This window comes from Lissotriton vulgaris, chromosome 2_1, assembly GCF_964263255.1.
Source record: "Lissotriton vulgaris chromosome 2_1, aLisVul1.2, whole genome shotgun sequence".
In the NCBI taxonomy this organism is placed as follows: Eukaryota; Metazoa; Chordata; class Amphibia; order Caudata; family Salamandridae; genus Lissotriton; species Lissotriton vulgaris.
In genome coordinates, this window is record NC_141687.1 from 1143855358 (window position 1) to 1143869685 (window position 14328).

Consider the following 14328-nt stretch of genomic DNA (forward strand, 5'->3'; position numbering starts at 1 on the left):
TACTGGAGAACCAAAGTTACAGGTAAGTAACTTGTTTTCTTACTCCAGTATTGGAACTTTCATAGATTCCCTTAGTTTGTATCAGAGTAGTTAGCAGTTAGCAAAAATGCAAATGTGTGAAATAAATACTGGAATAACGTTGTACCTATATTCTCATAAGTAAGAAGTAGATATTCAAACAGTCAGAAAAACAACATTTGATACAAAATATGCAATAGCAATAACCGGAAGAAGGGTTAGAAGGAAAAGCTCATCGCTCACTGGAAGAGGTTCCTCAGGACTGCCTGTCCCACTGTAGCCTCACTCCAAGTGGAAGAGTCCAAGCAGTAATGCTTTGTGAAGGTATGGGTACTACTCCATGTAGCCGCCCTGCAAATGTCCTTGATCGGTACTCCAGCAAAAAGAGCAGCAGACGATGAAACTGATCTTGTGGAGTGCGCCCGGACTCTCCTTTCTAGGGGCTTACCAGCTGCTTGATGGCAGTAGTGGATTGCGCTGGCAATTTAACGTGCAACTCCTTGCTTTGAAAGAGGAAAACCTTTGCAAGGTGCACTAAAAGCGACAAATAGGCACTTTACCCGTAAGATGTTTCACTAGCAAATGGAATTCTGCCAGTAGTGACAAGTGTGCATTCTGTTTAGTACATACTGAACATAGATCACTTCCTGTTTGTATGTCCCGCATACCAACAGCCTAGGAGGATTTGGCTTAAAACGGTATGCTTATCTATGAATTTAAGATCGGCGATGGCTGCAAAGAGAATTTTAAAATCGGACACCTCCAATCTTGGTGTAACAAAGTTCTTAAGCTGGGCTTGCGCCTTACGCAATAAAAAGGGGGGCAATTAGCTGTTATATTGTGATCTAGATGGGTGTTTTTAGAGGGGGTCGAGTGGTATGGTATTAGCTAGGTTTGGTCTAGAGGATCACTCCCCTTTTTTGTAAAATTATGATGCAGATTTAAGTCTTTATGCTGGTCTACCTGTTTAATCTATTTTTAAACTGTTTTAACTTGTACATATGTATAGTTACATTAAAAAAGATGTGGTATGAAGTTTTATACAATTGAATACGTTGGTGTTGTAAGTGAAGGATAGTTTTTACTTTGGACGTCATGTCTTTGATGATGAATAATCGCAATAAAGACTTATGAAATGAATGAAAATGAAATTAGTAGTTTTCCTGAAGTCCTTGGTGCGCTGGAGATAGTATTTTAAACATCTGTGGACATCCAAGGAATGAGAAGATCTCTCCGCTGGAGTTGTAGGTCGAGGGAAAAAGAATTTTAGAATGACTGGCTCATACAAATGAAAATATGAAGGGACCTTCGGAATGAATTTCGGATTTGTCCTCCGAATTAGAGTGTCCTTCTTAAACTGTAAGAATGGATCTTTAATAGTGAGAGCTTGAAGTTCCCCAACCCTCCTGGCTGATGTTAAAGCGAGAAGGAGGGCCACTTTCCATGAAAGAAACTTAAGATCCGCTCTATGAATAGGCTCAAAAGGAGGTCTCATGAGTTGAGCAAGAACAAATTTAGTTGCCACAAGGGAGGCGAAGGTCTATCCGGAGGGAAAATCCTAGAGTCCTTTTAAAAATTGTTTGACAATTCTTGCCGACCAGAGGGGAGGACCAGTAAATGTAAATGTAAATTGATACTTGTATAGCGCACTACTCACCCGCAAGGGTCTCAAGGCGCTTGTACGAATACCGCTGTGGAACCCATCCTGTCTTTCCCTGTGAGGCGTCCACTCCTGGGCACCCCCAAGGTGGAGGCCAGGCATCCTTAGCGTCGTGGGGGCCGTTGTGGAGATTAAGCAAGCTATTGCCCAGAGTTGCAGAGTGGGACTCCATGATTGGAATAGGCACCGAGGCGAGAATTATCAGGTCCGTGGAATTTTTAAGCCCAAGACCCGCCGAGGCGGGGAATTGAACCCTGGTCCCGGACCAGACCTCTGCATCAGGGTCTGCCACTCTAACCATTGAGCCACACTTCTCCACGTCCAGAAGCCGTCCATCTGAATCTAGAGCTAGCGGTCAGGTGCACTTTGATAGAAGAATGGGAGAGACATGACTTGGCCATAGACAAAATGTAAGGTAAGATCTGATGAGGAGCAGAAGAAAAAGGATGAATGCTCTCTCGGCGGCACCACAAGCATAAACGTTTCTATTTTGAACGATAGGTCTTATTCGTACTTGGTGCACAGGCCTGAGCTCGCACCTCTTTTCATTCTTAAGGGATGTCTAAGTTTTGAAACTCTCGGTGCTCAGGGGCCACACTGTCAAGTGAAGTGAGCTCGGACCCGGATGTACCATTTGTCCCTGGGACATCATCAATAGAGAGGGAATCGGCTGCAGATGAATTGGATGATCTTGGGAGAGCAGGAGAAGCTCTGGGAACCAAAATTGGCAGGTCCACGCGGGTGCTACTAGAATCATTGCGCAGGGTTCTGCTTTGAGCTTCTTGAGCAGTCTCGGAATTTGGGGAATTGGAGGAAAGGCATAAACAAATGCGTCTGACCAGGCCATCAAAAGCGCATTCCCCAACAACCCTTGATGGTGTTCCCAGCTTGCGTAAAAAGTGGCATTTCCTGTTATCTGGGGTGGCGAACAGGTCTATAGATGGAGTACCCCAAAGATTCAAAACCATTCCGAGAGTGCCCTGGTCCAATTCCCATTCGTGACAGATCGACTACAGACGACTCAATGCATCCTGCTATCGTGTTGAGGGTACCCGGAAGATGTTCCGCCAAAAGGGCGATTTGGTGATGAATCACCCACTCCCAAATCTTTTGGAGCTCTTTATAGAGTAGCGGAGACCTTGTTCCACCCTGTTTCTTCACATAGTGCATGGCCGTTGTGTTGTCTGTACGGACCAGGACGGTGGAATTCCATATTCTTGGAAGGAAAGCCTGTAACGCCAGACGAATCGCCTTGAGCTCCAGAAGGTTGATTTGGAGAATGCGTTGTTTCTGCCTCCAGTGGCCGCTCACTTGAAGGTCTTGCAAGACCGAACCCCAGCCTTCTAGAGAGGCATCTGTGGTAAGTATCAAAGGAGCTGGAGTAACTATGAAAGTGAGACCCTTTGAGATATTGTCCTTGATCATCCACCAGCTGGCCACCTCTTTCATAAGAGTGATGATTATCTTGTCGTCGACTGAGCCTACCGCTTGCCACAACTGCATGTCTAGTTGCTCCTGGAGCGGCGCATACGAAGTCTGCAATGCGGAATTGAGGTAATGCAAAAGGAGACTGATCCTAGAAGAGATTTGTATAGGCCAACAGACAAAGACCGTCTTATTTGTAATCGACGGGTGGAGGAAATCAATCTTTTCCGTCTTTCTTCTGATGGAAAAGCCTTGCAACAAGTTGTATCCAGAATGGCCCCCAGAAACTTGGCCGACCTGGAAGGACAGAGGACTGATTTGTCTTTGTTGAGTTGAAGTCCCAGTTGACTGAAAAGTTGAATGCAAATTTCGACTGCTCTTGTAGTTGCCTGAAAAGACGGTGCTTTTATCAACCAATCGTCTAGGTAAGGGAAAACTTCTAGCGATTGTTTTCTGAGAAACACTGCATTTGGGGCCAATACCTTTTTGAATATCCGCGGCGCGGATCTTAGTCAGAAAGGCAGGACCTTTAATTGAAAGTGGCTCTTGGCTACTCATTGCACCATCAGGATTCAAGCAAACCGGGCCGAAGACGGCTGTAATGCCAGAAACCGGTCCCCGGGAGCTTGTTTCCTTCCCAGTGTAAGAATTGGCTTTTGTAGTTTGGTTTGCCCTGTTCCCATCATGCACTGGGACAGGAACAGACTAATTTGCATACAGCCAGGTTCTGAAACTGGGATGGTGCAGTGAGCTAAAAAACGGTGTTGGATCTAGCCCTGATCTCTTGACTGGGTGAGAGCTTTCTGCTTAATTCAGAGACTCTGTCCCTCACCACCCCTTGTTGTAAATACTTGGCTACTGTAAAGCGTAGAAACCTCCCGTGGGCCGGGTGGATAGGAACATGGAAGTATGCGTCCTCGAGATCCAGAGCGGCTATGTAATCGCCTGGATTGAGAAGCCGCAAAATGTCCTGAAGGGATACCATCCGAAACGAGAGTTTTATGAGATAGGTGTTGAGCTCCCTCAGTTTTAAGTTTGGGAGCCATTTTTCTTCTGTCTTGCGAATGAGGAAGAACCGGGAATAGAATTCTTTGCCTCGTTAGGAAAGAGGTACCGGTTCTATCGCTCCTTTGAGAAGCAGTTGGTGAGCTTCTAGACATAGAAGGTGTAGATGTTTGGATTCAGTGGTGCGAAGGACTCTGGAGGGTGGAAGGTGTTGAAACTCTAGTGGGTGTCCAAACCGGATGATACTGAGGAGCCACCGATCTGATGTTATGATTTCCCAGCTGTGGAGGTCTTGTAATATCATGGCCGCCACTGGTGTTACGGGGGTGAAGGAACAGTAGACAAAGTCGGGAAGCGGCTATTGGCCCTTAGAGGAATCTCTCCCATGCCGCTCTTGTCGTCCTCTTGAAGGTTGTCAAGAGAAAGAAGACGATTGGCCTTGTCGCTCAGAATACTGGGGTCTGTAAGACTGCGATTGCTGAGAATAGGAAAAATAGCGCTGCTGCTCGTATCCACCCCTGTACGATGAAAAACTCTTCCTCTTGCTCCACGGAAAGGTACTTTGCGGTATTGCAAAGTCCCAAGGGACTTCGCTGTTTCCGTGTCCTTCTTTATATCCTGTAGCGCGTCGTCCACATGCTTCCCAAAGAGCATTTCTTCATCAAATGGCAGATCTAGGATCTTATTTTGAACTTCCGGGCGAAACCAGGTGGTCCGAAGCCAACCTTGTCGTCTAAGGACAGCCGCACCCGCCAAAGAGCGGAAAGCAGTGGTAGCAATGTCCATTGCGCAATCAATTTCTGTAGAAGAACGCTCTCCTTCCTCCAGGATCTTCTTTGCGTCCGCTTTTGATCCCTCTAGCAGCTGGTCCAAATATGGAGATTAGTCGCAACACATTTGGCGAACATATAGTCCCAAAATTGCTAAGGCATTAGCAGCCCTGACCAAGAGGCTGGACATAGAGGAGAACCTGTTTTCCACATTATCTAATCGCCTACCCTCCTTCTCCGGTGGTGTGGTAAGGGGAGCCGACGGATTCTTTGACTTCCTCTGGGCCGCTTGAGAAAATCACAGTGTCCAGCTTCGGTTGGCCAAGCAGGCAAGCGGGACTATGCTCTGGAGGCTTGTACTTTTTTCTCCAGCCGAGGAAGAACAGGGATGACGGTAGCTGGAGACTGCATTACCTTTATCCCCTCACTCCATACATGTTCCACAGTCTGAATGGAACGGACAGACTTTCTGTAAGGCTCTTTAAAATCAAAGAAAACATTCCGACTGTACTGTTGGTATGGGAAGATCAAACTGTTTGGAAGCCCTTTCCATTAAATTGTGGAAGCCTCCAATATCCGCTGGAGGAGAATCCACCGGATCCGGTGATGGTGAAGCGGGATCCGGAATAACGTAGTCATCCCATTCCCTATCTGGATCTGGGGCATTCTATGTTCTGGTCATCATCTGATGAGTCATCATGCACTGTGACAACAGTCTGGTGACGATCTGTTGGTTCTGGGTCCGGAGCTTGTGGAAGTTGAGGAATTACCGTGTCAGAAGAATAGTTTGTATCCACCCCTTTTTGTTGAGGTAGAGGTACCTGCACTATCAGTTGGTCGGAGGATTGTGATGGAAATCTTCTGTAATCCAACAACATGAATTGTAGATTTATAAGTAAAGACGGCATGGCTATCAAGCCCTGCTGCAACTGTTCTTGAGATCTAGTTTGTGGCAGGTATTGCTGCTGGTCCATATAATATTCCTCGGAGTCGGAGTCCTGGTATTTTACACGTAACGGGATGGGCTGTATGCATCCCCATAGGGACCCTAATCCTCGTCTGCAAAATTCCTCCTCCAAAAGTAGTGCCAGAGGTAGTGGTGTCACTCTCCGAGGGGATGTCATCTACGGGGGTAATCTGGCGTCTTTTTATTGAAATTGTCACTTTTTGTATAGTCGACGAGGTCGTCGGAGAAATCGTCGATGAAGATAGGAACGTCGACGACGATGGAATGATCGTCCACAAATCCGTTGATGAGCTCGTCATCAGTACCACTGTAGATGTTGACATCGACATCGCCGTCGTCGACACCATCATCGACATCATCCTCGTCGAGATAGTCATCATAGTCATAGACATTGTAACTGGCATCTCAGATTGTAGCGTCAACGAAGTCGTCATCGATGAAGGCACTGAAGACGACAAAGCTCTAGTCGACGAGCCCATCGACGGAGATGAAATCAACGTCAATTGAATCTTTGACGCCATCCTTGAAGTACCTTATGTTGTCGTCGTCGATGGACGGATATTCTTGTTAGATTTTCCTTCTTTAGGTACTGAAGCTGGTTTTTTTAACAGCTTTGGCTTCTCATAGGGTGGAGGTGACATAGAAGGCCCATGGCTCGCCTTCTGAATATAAAGTACCTCAGAAACCAGTCCTTCCCTCTCCATTACACCTCGGTGAGAAGATTTGATGGGACTGCGCCTGTCAGACATATTAGAGGTCTTTTGCAAGGCCTTGGCAGGTGAGTTAGCCGAAGTAGGAGAAGACCTATCCTTTTTTAGAGATCTCCTCGAAGATGTCACAAAGGAGGCATCATCGTCACTGGATACTGGTTCCTTTTGTGACCAACTTTTGTAGCCAGGTAAGTAAACGTCCCTCGCGGTCTCTCAAGGTCTTTGAAGAGAAGGTCTGACAGATCTTACAGTCAGTGGCCTTGTGGTCAGAGTACAAGCAATACATACAATCTTTATGCTTGTCCTCCACATAAAGCCTCTTCTTTGAACAGGTGGCACAAGGTGGCTTTTCTTCTCCTTGTCTGGCATCCTGAAGAGAAAACTGTAGGAAAACAGATGAAACACAGAAGTTGAAGAGAAATCTGAGCTCAGTGGAGACTCCCTAGCACAACGTGCAGTAGAAAATCTGAGGCTCTCTCAGGAAGGTTCTAAGGGGTGAGGCTAATCTGATTGGTTGTTGCATTAGTTTGGTCTCTTTTACAAAAAAAGGTGGATATGCTACAAAATGAGATGATCTTTTTCTCTTTTGTACCTACTGCTATGTTATTTTTATTTACCAAGACTTCCATACCGACGACGGGAAATGATACAAGCTATGGAAATATATGAAAGTTCCAATACTGGAGTAAGGGAGGAATCCGGAGGGATGTCAACCTCTGGCATGGATGCTAGTGTCGATAAACATATGGACACCGGCAGCGATGGACAGAGTCAACAGCGGCGTCGGTGAGCGATGTGTCGGAGTCGACCGGACGTCGATGGCCTCCACTGGGGACGCTAACTCAGCGTCGACCGGCGTCGGATGATGTGTTGCCCCAGACGTGGGATCAGGCTTAGAGCCGGGTGTGAGTTTGGACGTTGAGCCTGGCTTCGGTGGAGCCCGGATGCATCTCTTGGGCAAAGCCTGGAGCCTGGAGCCCCGCCCCCAGGAACACTTATTTGGTGTACAGGCAGCATAAAACTGCTTGTAAAGCTTTGCTCCACTCTGAAAGAAGGCAGTGTCAAGTGTTAGCAGACTGGTTATGGTGCAGCTTCGAGCAAGCTAGGTTTAGATGCCTTGCATGCACAGCCTGCCAGGTGAGGACAACAATTCCACCAAAGTAAACGTTATCTGCTAGGACATGTTAACAAAGGTGCAGGTAGGTTTAAAGCGGCAAAGATCAGACATGAGCCACTGAAAAACAGGGCTCGAAAAATCATTAAAAATGCACTAGACCTGCTGGTCTAGTAACCTACAAAATCTTCTCGACCTAACTGAAATGCACTTGACCTCTGACTCTGAAAGCTGAGCAAATGTGACAAGTTAACCAGATATTTGTATTGCTCATTTACTTTGTGAGCAATAAAGATGCCTTTAAATCTTGATACCTTGTCACATTTCCTCTGCTTTCAGAGGCAGAGGTCAAGTGTCAGCTTGTATTCTACTCGCCAGAAAGGGAGAGTAGGACCTAAAAATAGATGGTCCTGAATTAATCTGACTCGCAAATGCGAGCGGTTGAGTGAATTTTTCGAGCCCTGAAAAGGATGCAAACTGTCCATGTTCCATCGCAAGAGCAGGGAAGCCCACAAAGGGACTGATCAGCCTACTCTTGTCTGGGAACTGTTTGTGTAAGAAATCGTGTGGTCCGTCCATATTTTTCGCCTTTTGCTGGACCCTATATTTTTGCTGGCTTCAAAATTCTGTGCTTGTTACACTTGCTAACCACTGGTAAAGTGCCTGTGCTTCCTCCTTCAACATGAAGAAATGGACATACCCCAAACAGGCATATTTTAACATACCTGTAAGTTACCAGTCTAGTGAATGGTACAACGGGTACCACAGGTACCACAGGGCCTGTAAGTTAAATGTCACTAGTGGACTGCAGCATCCATTGTGTCATACACTACAGTGACAGTGCAAACGTGGCAGCAAGCCTACTACTGTAGTCCCACTGTGGCAGTATTAATACTGCTATTCGACCTGTCAAAATAAACCCTTTTGACAGGTCTAAACTCCCTTTTAAATATATGCAAATAAACCCATGTAGGTCTTTTAGTCCATAAGGCAGGGTGCATGGTATTTAAAAGTAGGATATGTAGAAGTTAAACGTTAATCTGTCCTTACAGTGAAAATAATTAAACAACTCTATACAATAGCTATTCAAAATCCAATTCAATTGTAAAGTTTTTAGAAATTTACATTCTCACGGCCTGATGTTCTTAAGAGGCTACATTTGCACGCGATATCCCACTTCTGCCAACCAGTAATTAGCATTTGAAGAGGTTTGAAAAGTTGTGAAATGTTTCCCAGGAGCAAACAGGCTGACCTGGTTAGGCAGAGATGATTCCCCTCAACCTGACAATATACAGGTTGGGGATAGAAGGATCCTTTTTGATATTTGTGTCAAATCCTGCTTGGCTGGACTGCTGAGCTTTTACATATAACACTAGGGGTGCACCTGAAAGGAACGGAAACAGGATGCCAAAATAATTCTTGTGCATCTCATCTCTAGTTGCTGAATTACCTACTTTATCCTACCACACTTCTGTCTCTGGGTTTTTACATAGAACACTGGAGACGCACTTCAAAGGAAGAAAAAGAGGATGACTATTCAATTCTCATGCATCCTCTGTATGGTTGCTAGAAAATCCTACTTTGTTCTACCAAACAACTGTCTCTGTGTTTATTGGGGGTACCCTGGTATCTTCAAATTGGCTTTTAGTGTTCAATGCAGGGGGACACCAGGATTATCATAGTACACACCCCAAACACACCCCCAGTCGAAAGAGCCAAAGTTTAGTGTGGACAAAGACGTTTGTCATTGTACAAATGCCCAAAGTGGTTAGGATTGGTCCCAAGAACATTTACTCCATTGGCTGAGGCATGCCCAGGAGTCACTCCCACCCACTAACTAGTGCCCAGCGTAAATGTAGTACACCCACTTCAAAACATTGCTACATCTGTGTATCAGAAAAGGACAGCTTGATGTCTGATCTGAGAAGAGCCCTGGAGGACTGGACCTGCTCTCTTGTACCCACGATAAATGTGCACACCAAGGGACAGAAAGATTACCTCCCGTTACAGGACACAAGCTACACGGTCTCTTCCTGCAATTGCCTATCTTACCAGTGACAATTGGACCTGGACTCAGCCCTGTTTGGCCTCTGTTTGACACCTTACAAGTCTCCAAATTCCTCTCTGAGGTAAAGGGAGCTTTAGATGGGTACTAAGATTGGGACTAGAAGGGCTGAAGATAGAAAGTAAATTATTTGCCGAGGCCTACCCTGCACGCTCATCGACGGCTTAACCAGAAAGACAAAAGTAGTGCCTGAAAAGTAAACCGAGGAAGGACATAAGCAATAGTTACATGCTACATAGGACAGACACAAGAAAAGGAAGAAGGCCCGTAAAAGATTAGGAATAAAAAGCAAGCAAATGAGTGACAAAGCCAGCCAATGGTGAGTTATCAGCGGGCTTCAAGTCCACTGTAAGATGACAATAGGTATTTTCCACAAAAGACAGCTTGTGCGGACTGGTAGATGCAACCCAAAAACTATTTTGTAGGTGCAGGCATGCGTGATCGTATATGCACACTCAAGACCTTGACGAGCATCCACTCAGGAGCCCTGTTGAAATCTTGCCCATATCACATCATCCGCCACCACCCCCCAGCTTTGCTGCACCATTAACTGCTCAATCCAAGCAGTCACCGTCCCCAACAACTGGAAACACGATGAGATCAACCTTCTGCTGAAGAAGCCATTCTCAGACCTGACAGACCTCAAGAACTTCAGACCCATCTCATTCCGCCCCTTCACAGCAAAGGTCATCAAGAAGGCCATCAACGCCCAACTCTTCACGTTCATAGAAGTGAGCAAGTCCTTGACACCTCCCTTCCAAAGCAACCACAGCAGGGAGACTGCACTCATCACTGCCACGAACGACATCCAGTTCCCCCTAGACCGGGGTGAGACTGCAGCCTTCATCCTACTTGACCCATCGGCCGCCTTCGACACAGTCTCCCACCACATCCTAATCACGACACTCCACGTCATCAGGATCCGCGACAAGGCACTCAACTGGATACACTCCTTCCTTACCGGCCGGACTCCGCGAGTCAGACTACCCCATTTCCTCACAGAACCTGCAGAGATCAGATGCGGGGTGCCCAACTGCTACTCCCTGAGCCCCACTGTCTTCAACGCCTACATGGCCCCCCTCGCAGCCATTGTCAGAAGCCATGGACTCAACATACTCTCCAATGCAGACGAAACCCAGCTGGTCCTCTCCCTCACCAACTAACCCACAACCGCCAGAACCAGCTTCCACAGCCAAATGAAGGACATTGCCACCTGGATGAAAGACAGCGGCCTCAAGCTCAACCCAGGAAAGACCAAAGTACTCATCCTGGGACCCTCTCCTTCAGCCGGGGAGGATTCTTGGTGTCCAGCCGCTCTGGGACCCCCCCTTCCCCTCTCAGACGGACTACATTCGCAACCACACATTATACTGAGCTCATCGCTCACAATTAACCACCAAATCAACGCAGTTTCTTTAGCCTGCTTCCTCACGATCCGCCTGCTTTGAAAGACATTCAGATGGATTTCCACAGAATCCATAAAGACGGTTAACCACGCACTCATCACAAGCAGACTCAACTACATCAATGCACTCTACGCCGGTGTCACTCAAAAACAGCTTAAGAAAGTACAGAATATCCAAAACTCCGCTGCCAGAGTGGTCCTCAACATCCCCCGCTGCAGCCACATCATGCAACACCCCCAATAACTACAATGGCTCCCAGTCAACAAGAGGATCACCGTCAAGCCCCTACAAAGCTTCACCTGAACTACCACCTCGCTTTCCGGGTACCCGCCAGGAAACTCCGTTCCGCCCAACTCGCCTTAGCCCCCGTCCCACAGATCCACAAGATCAGAACCGGTGGAATTTCACTCTCCTACTTTGCCACCAAGACTTGCCATCCTACCCCCCCACCCCCTCAGGCAATCTGCGTCATTGACCCAATTAAAAAAGAACCTCAAGACCTGGCTCATTGAATGATCCTACACCCAGAGGGAGCAGCAGCTCCCCCACCCCAAACTCCCCAACCAGCGCATTAAGACCCTTAAGGGTGAGTAGCCGCACTTTACAAGTCCCTGATTTATTGATGAGTCAGCACACGAGTGCCATTTAAAAAAAAAATTACTGATCAGAGGTGGATCAGTAAATTAAAAAAAGGAAAAAAGAAGCCACTGGGGGGTAGCGTGTGGTTGGGGGAGTCATAGAGGAGTGAGCAGAGTGAAAAAAATAAAGTCTAGTTTTGGAAGGGGAAAAGCAGAGCATATAAGAGAGCACAGTGAGGCCAGGGAGAAAATCTATGTCTGGTAGGCATGATTGAAAAAAGGAGATTAAAAAGCTTGAGAAGCAGCACATGGGTTTAAAGTTTTAACTGGTTTTGGTCAAGTTTGAGAAAATAAAACTAAAAAGGTACCATTAAACTGGATTATGCTGGAAACAAAGCTGCCACTCGCCTGGCAGTTCAGGACAGACCGCCCTATGAGGAACAGGGTTATCACTGATTTGCTTAAGGAGGGCTTTAGTATGAAGAGTCATTTAAGGTGATTAACTGGACTGGAATGCAGCCCGAGTAATTGTCAGTGGCTGTGATTAAGTATCGCACCCATCACCATGTTTTTGGTTGGGCTCTCTAAAGAAGCAAGAAGAAACCTTTGGCCAAAAACCATCTAAATCGCTGGTTTACCGGTGTGGACCTGCAGTCAAGGGTTTCTGCATCATCTAAATTGTGCCTCTGCCTCTACATTAGAGCAAAATGAATCAACAAAATTACGCTCAAATTTTTTTTCCAAAACCAAAAAAATACATGACCGTCAAACAGTGGCATTAAGATGCTACATTAACAGGAATTCAGCATGTGACAAATGTCCAGCAACACAGAAAAGCACTTACCTAAAGTCTTTCACATCTGTATCAATACCATTTTGGACAGGCAGGCCATTCGGCTTATCCATTACATCTCCTTCCTCCTTCAGGTCCCCCAATTTATCTCCATCGTATACTCCTTTACTTTTTTTATCCACTTTGTCATTATCATCATTTTCTCCATCTCTTGGACCCTGTGAAAAATTAAACTGCTAAATCAAGTAATGTGATTCTTTATCTTCACCTTTAGTTTGTTTTATGAATCAACTTAACATTAAATGGCACTTTATGTTGTTTGATTCATCAAGCAAAATAAGCTACAGTGAGTCTTTCTTGGTGTAAAGGAGCAATCAGGCATTACGGGACAATATCCTGAAGGGTAATGTCAGTTACTAACAATGTCACAGGGTCGTCGCTATTGCAACTACTAAAATACTCCAACTAGATAAGCAAGTTCATCCTATCAGATACTGGATACTTCATAGGAAACAAGGAAACACGATTTATTTTAGAAGGTGGGGGTAGAAACTCTGATAAAGCACAGTACATAACACTCAAACTGAATATCTTCAGAAAGAATTGGGTTTTTAATAGTAAGCAAAAGAGGCAGCTACAACTATGGTATGCAAAGAAACACCCAAAGATGTTAGGACATTCTGGTGAGATATGCTCCAGAAGAATGTATTTATTTTGCATGGACACAGACAAAATTACATCAGTGGCCACCCTACTAAGGATTACAAGTAGTACCTACCAATGCGCAACTGGCAAAGTTATAAAACATTTTATCACTATGTGTTGCTTTATTACAACCAATCAAATCACACCTGCAATGGCCCAGTGCACCAAAAATCACTTCAGCAAGACTTCTTTCCACTGAACATAATTTATCAGATAAAAGCTTCTGCTTTCAACTTGCACCCTACAACGTGTACTCCTGCAGTCCTACACTCAGTATTCATCGGCTACCAATTAAATGTATTTATTCTCAGGACCTGCAACACAAGCAATATCAGTACATGTATGCTCCTTTGTCAATGGTCATATAGCAGGTTCTGTTTTCGTGGGTGTCTGTGCACAGACCTAGGGCTCAGTCAGCTTGTCTCCCTTTCACTCAGAGGGCCTGAAGAGAATCAGCACTGCCTCCAGCATGCTCTACTGGGGGCAAGTGCTGTTTGGGTCCAGACCCTCTGAATGACATACAGGAGCCATGTCCATGGGTTACTTACTAGCAATTCGTAAGCTACTGTTAACTTCCATCGTTTCACAGGAGATCCAAGATTTATGGAAACCTCATGATGCACAAAACGAACATAGCCACAGTGTATGTGTGATTGCGCATTTCTACTTTTAGAGTGGTTTATTTTTAATACATGGAATCTCCACTCAAGGAAATCTCTAGCATTGAAACAATTTCACTGGATGGAGAAAGCTCAAGGCAGTCTATGTGGATAATGTACATTTTTTAAAGTAAAAGGCTTGATGTGTTTTATCTAGGACCCCGATCAATATTGTGACCTCATGCCCCTATATGGCTATAATCAATACATATCCCTATAATGGCATAAGAATCAGAGCCATATTTCAGTAACTCGCCTCTGCAGCCCATGACACAGCAGAAGCCACTTCCTTAGATTCCTAGATAGCACACCGAGTTCTTTCGACATACCAAACCCCCAGCAACCTGGGAAAGCCCCGCTTGCTTTGTTTTGATTAGTAATAGAACTCCTGCGAGCACTGTAAGAACAACCAGTTCTTAGTGACATCTTTATTGATGTCTTATGTCCAAAAAA

The 14328-nt window shown here is 45.6% G+C and overlaps 1 protein-coding gene across 23 annotated transcripts in view; it reads right to left on the minus strand.

Annotated features, from left to right (window-relative positions):
- Positions 1 to 14328, minus strand: part of PUM1 (pumilio RNA binding family member 1) — a 1043345-nt gene that overhangs the window by 650259 nt on the left and 378758 nt on the right. For all 23 annotated transcript variants that reach the window (XM_086956835.1, XM_086956828.1, XM_086956827.1 and 20 more), the window contains one exon: positions 12563 to 12729. In XM_086956835.1, the coding sequence (XP_086812961.1) occupies positions 12563 to 12729 (167 nt within the window). The remainder of the gene's footprint in view (positions 1 to 12562; positions 12730 to 14328) is intronic.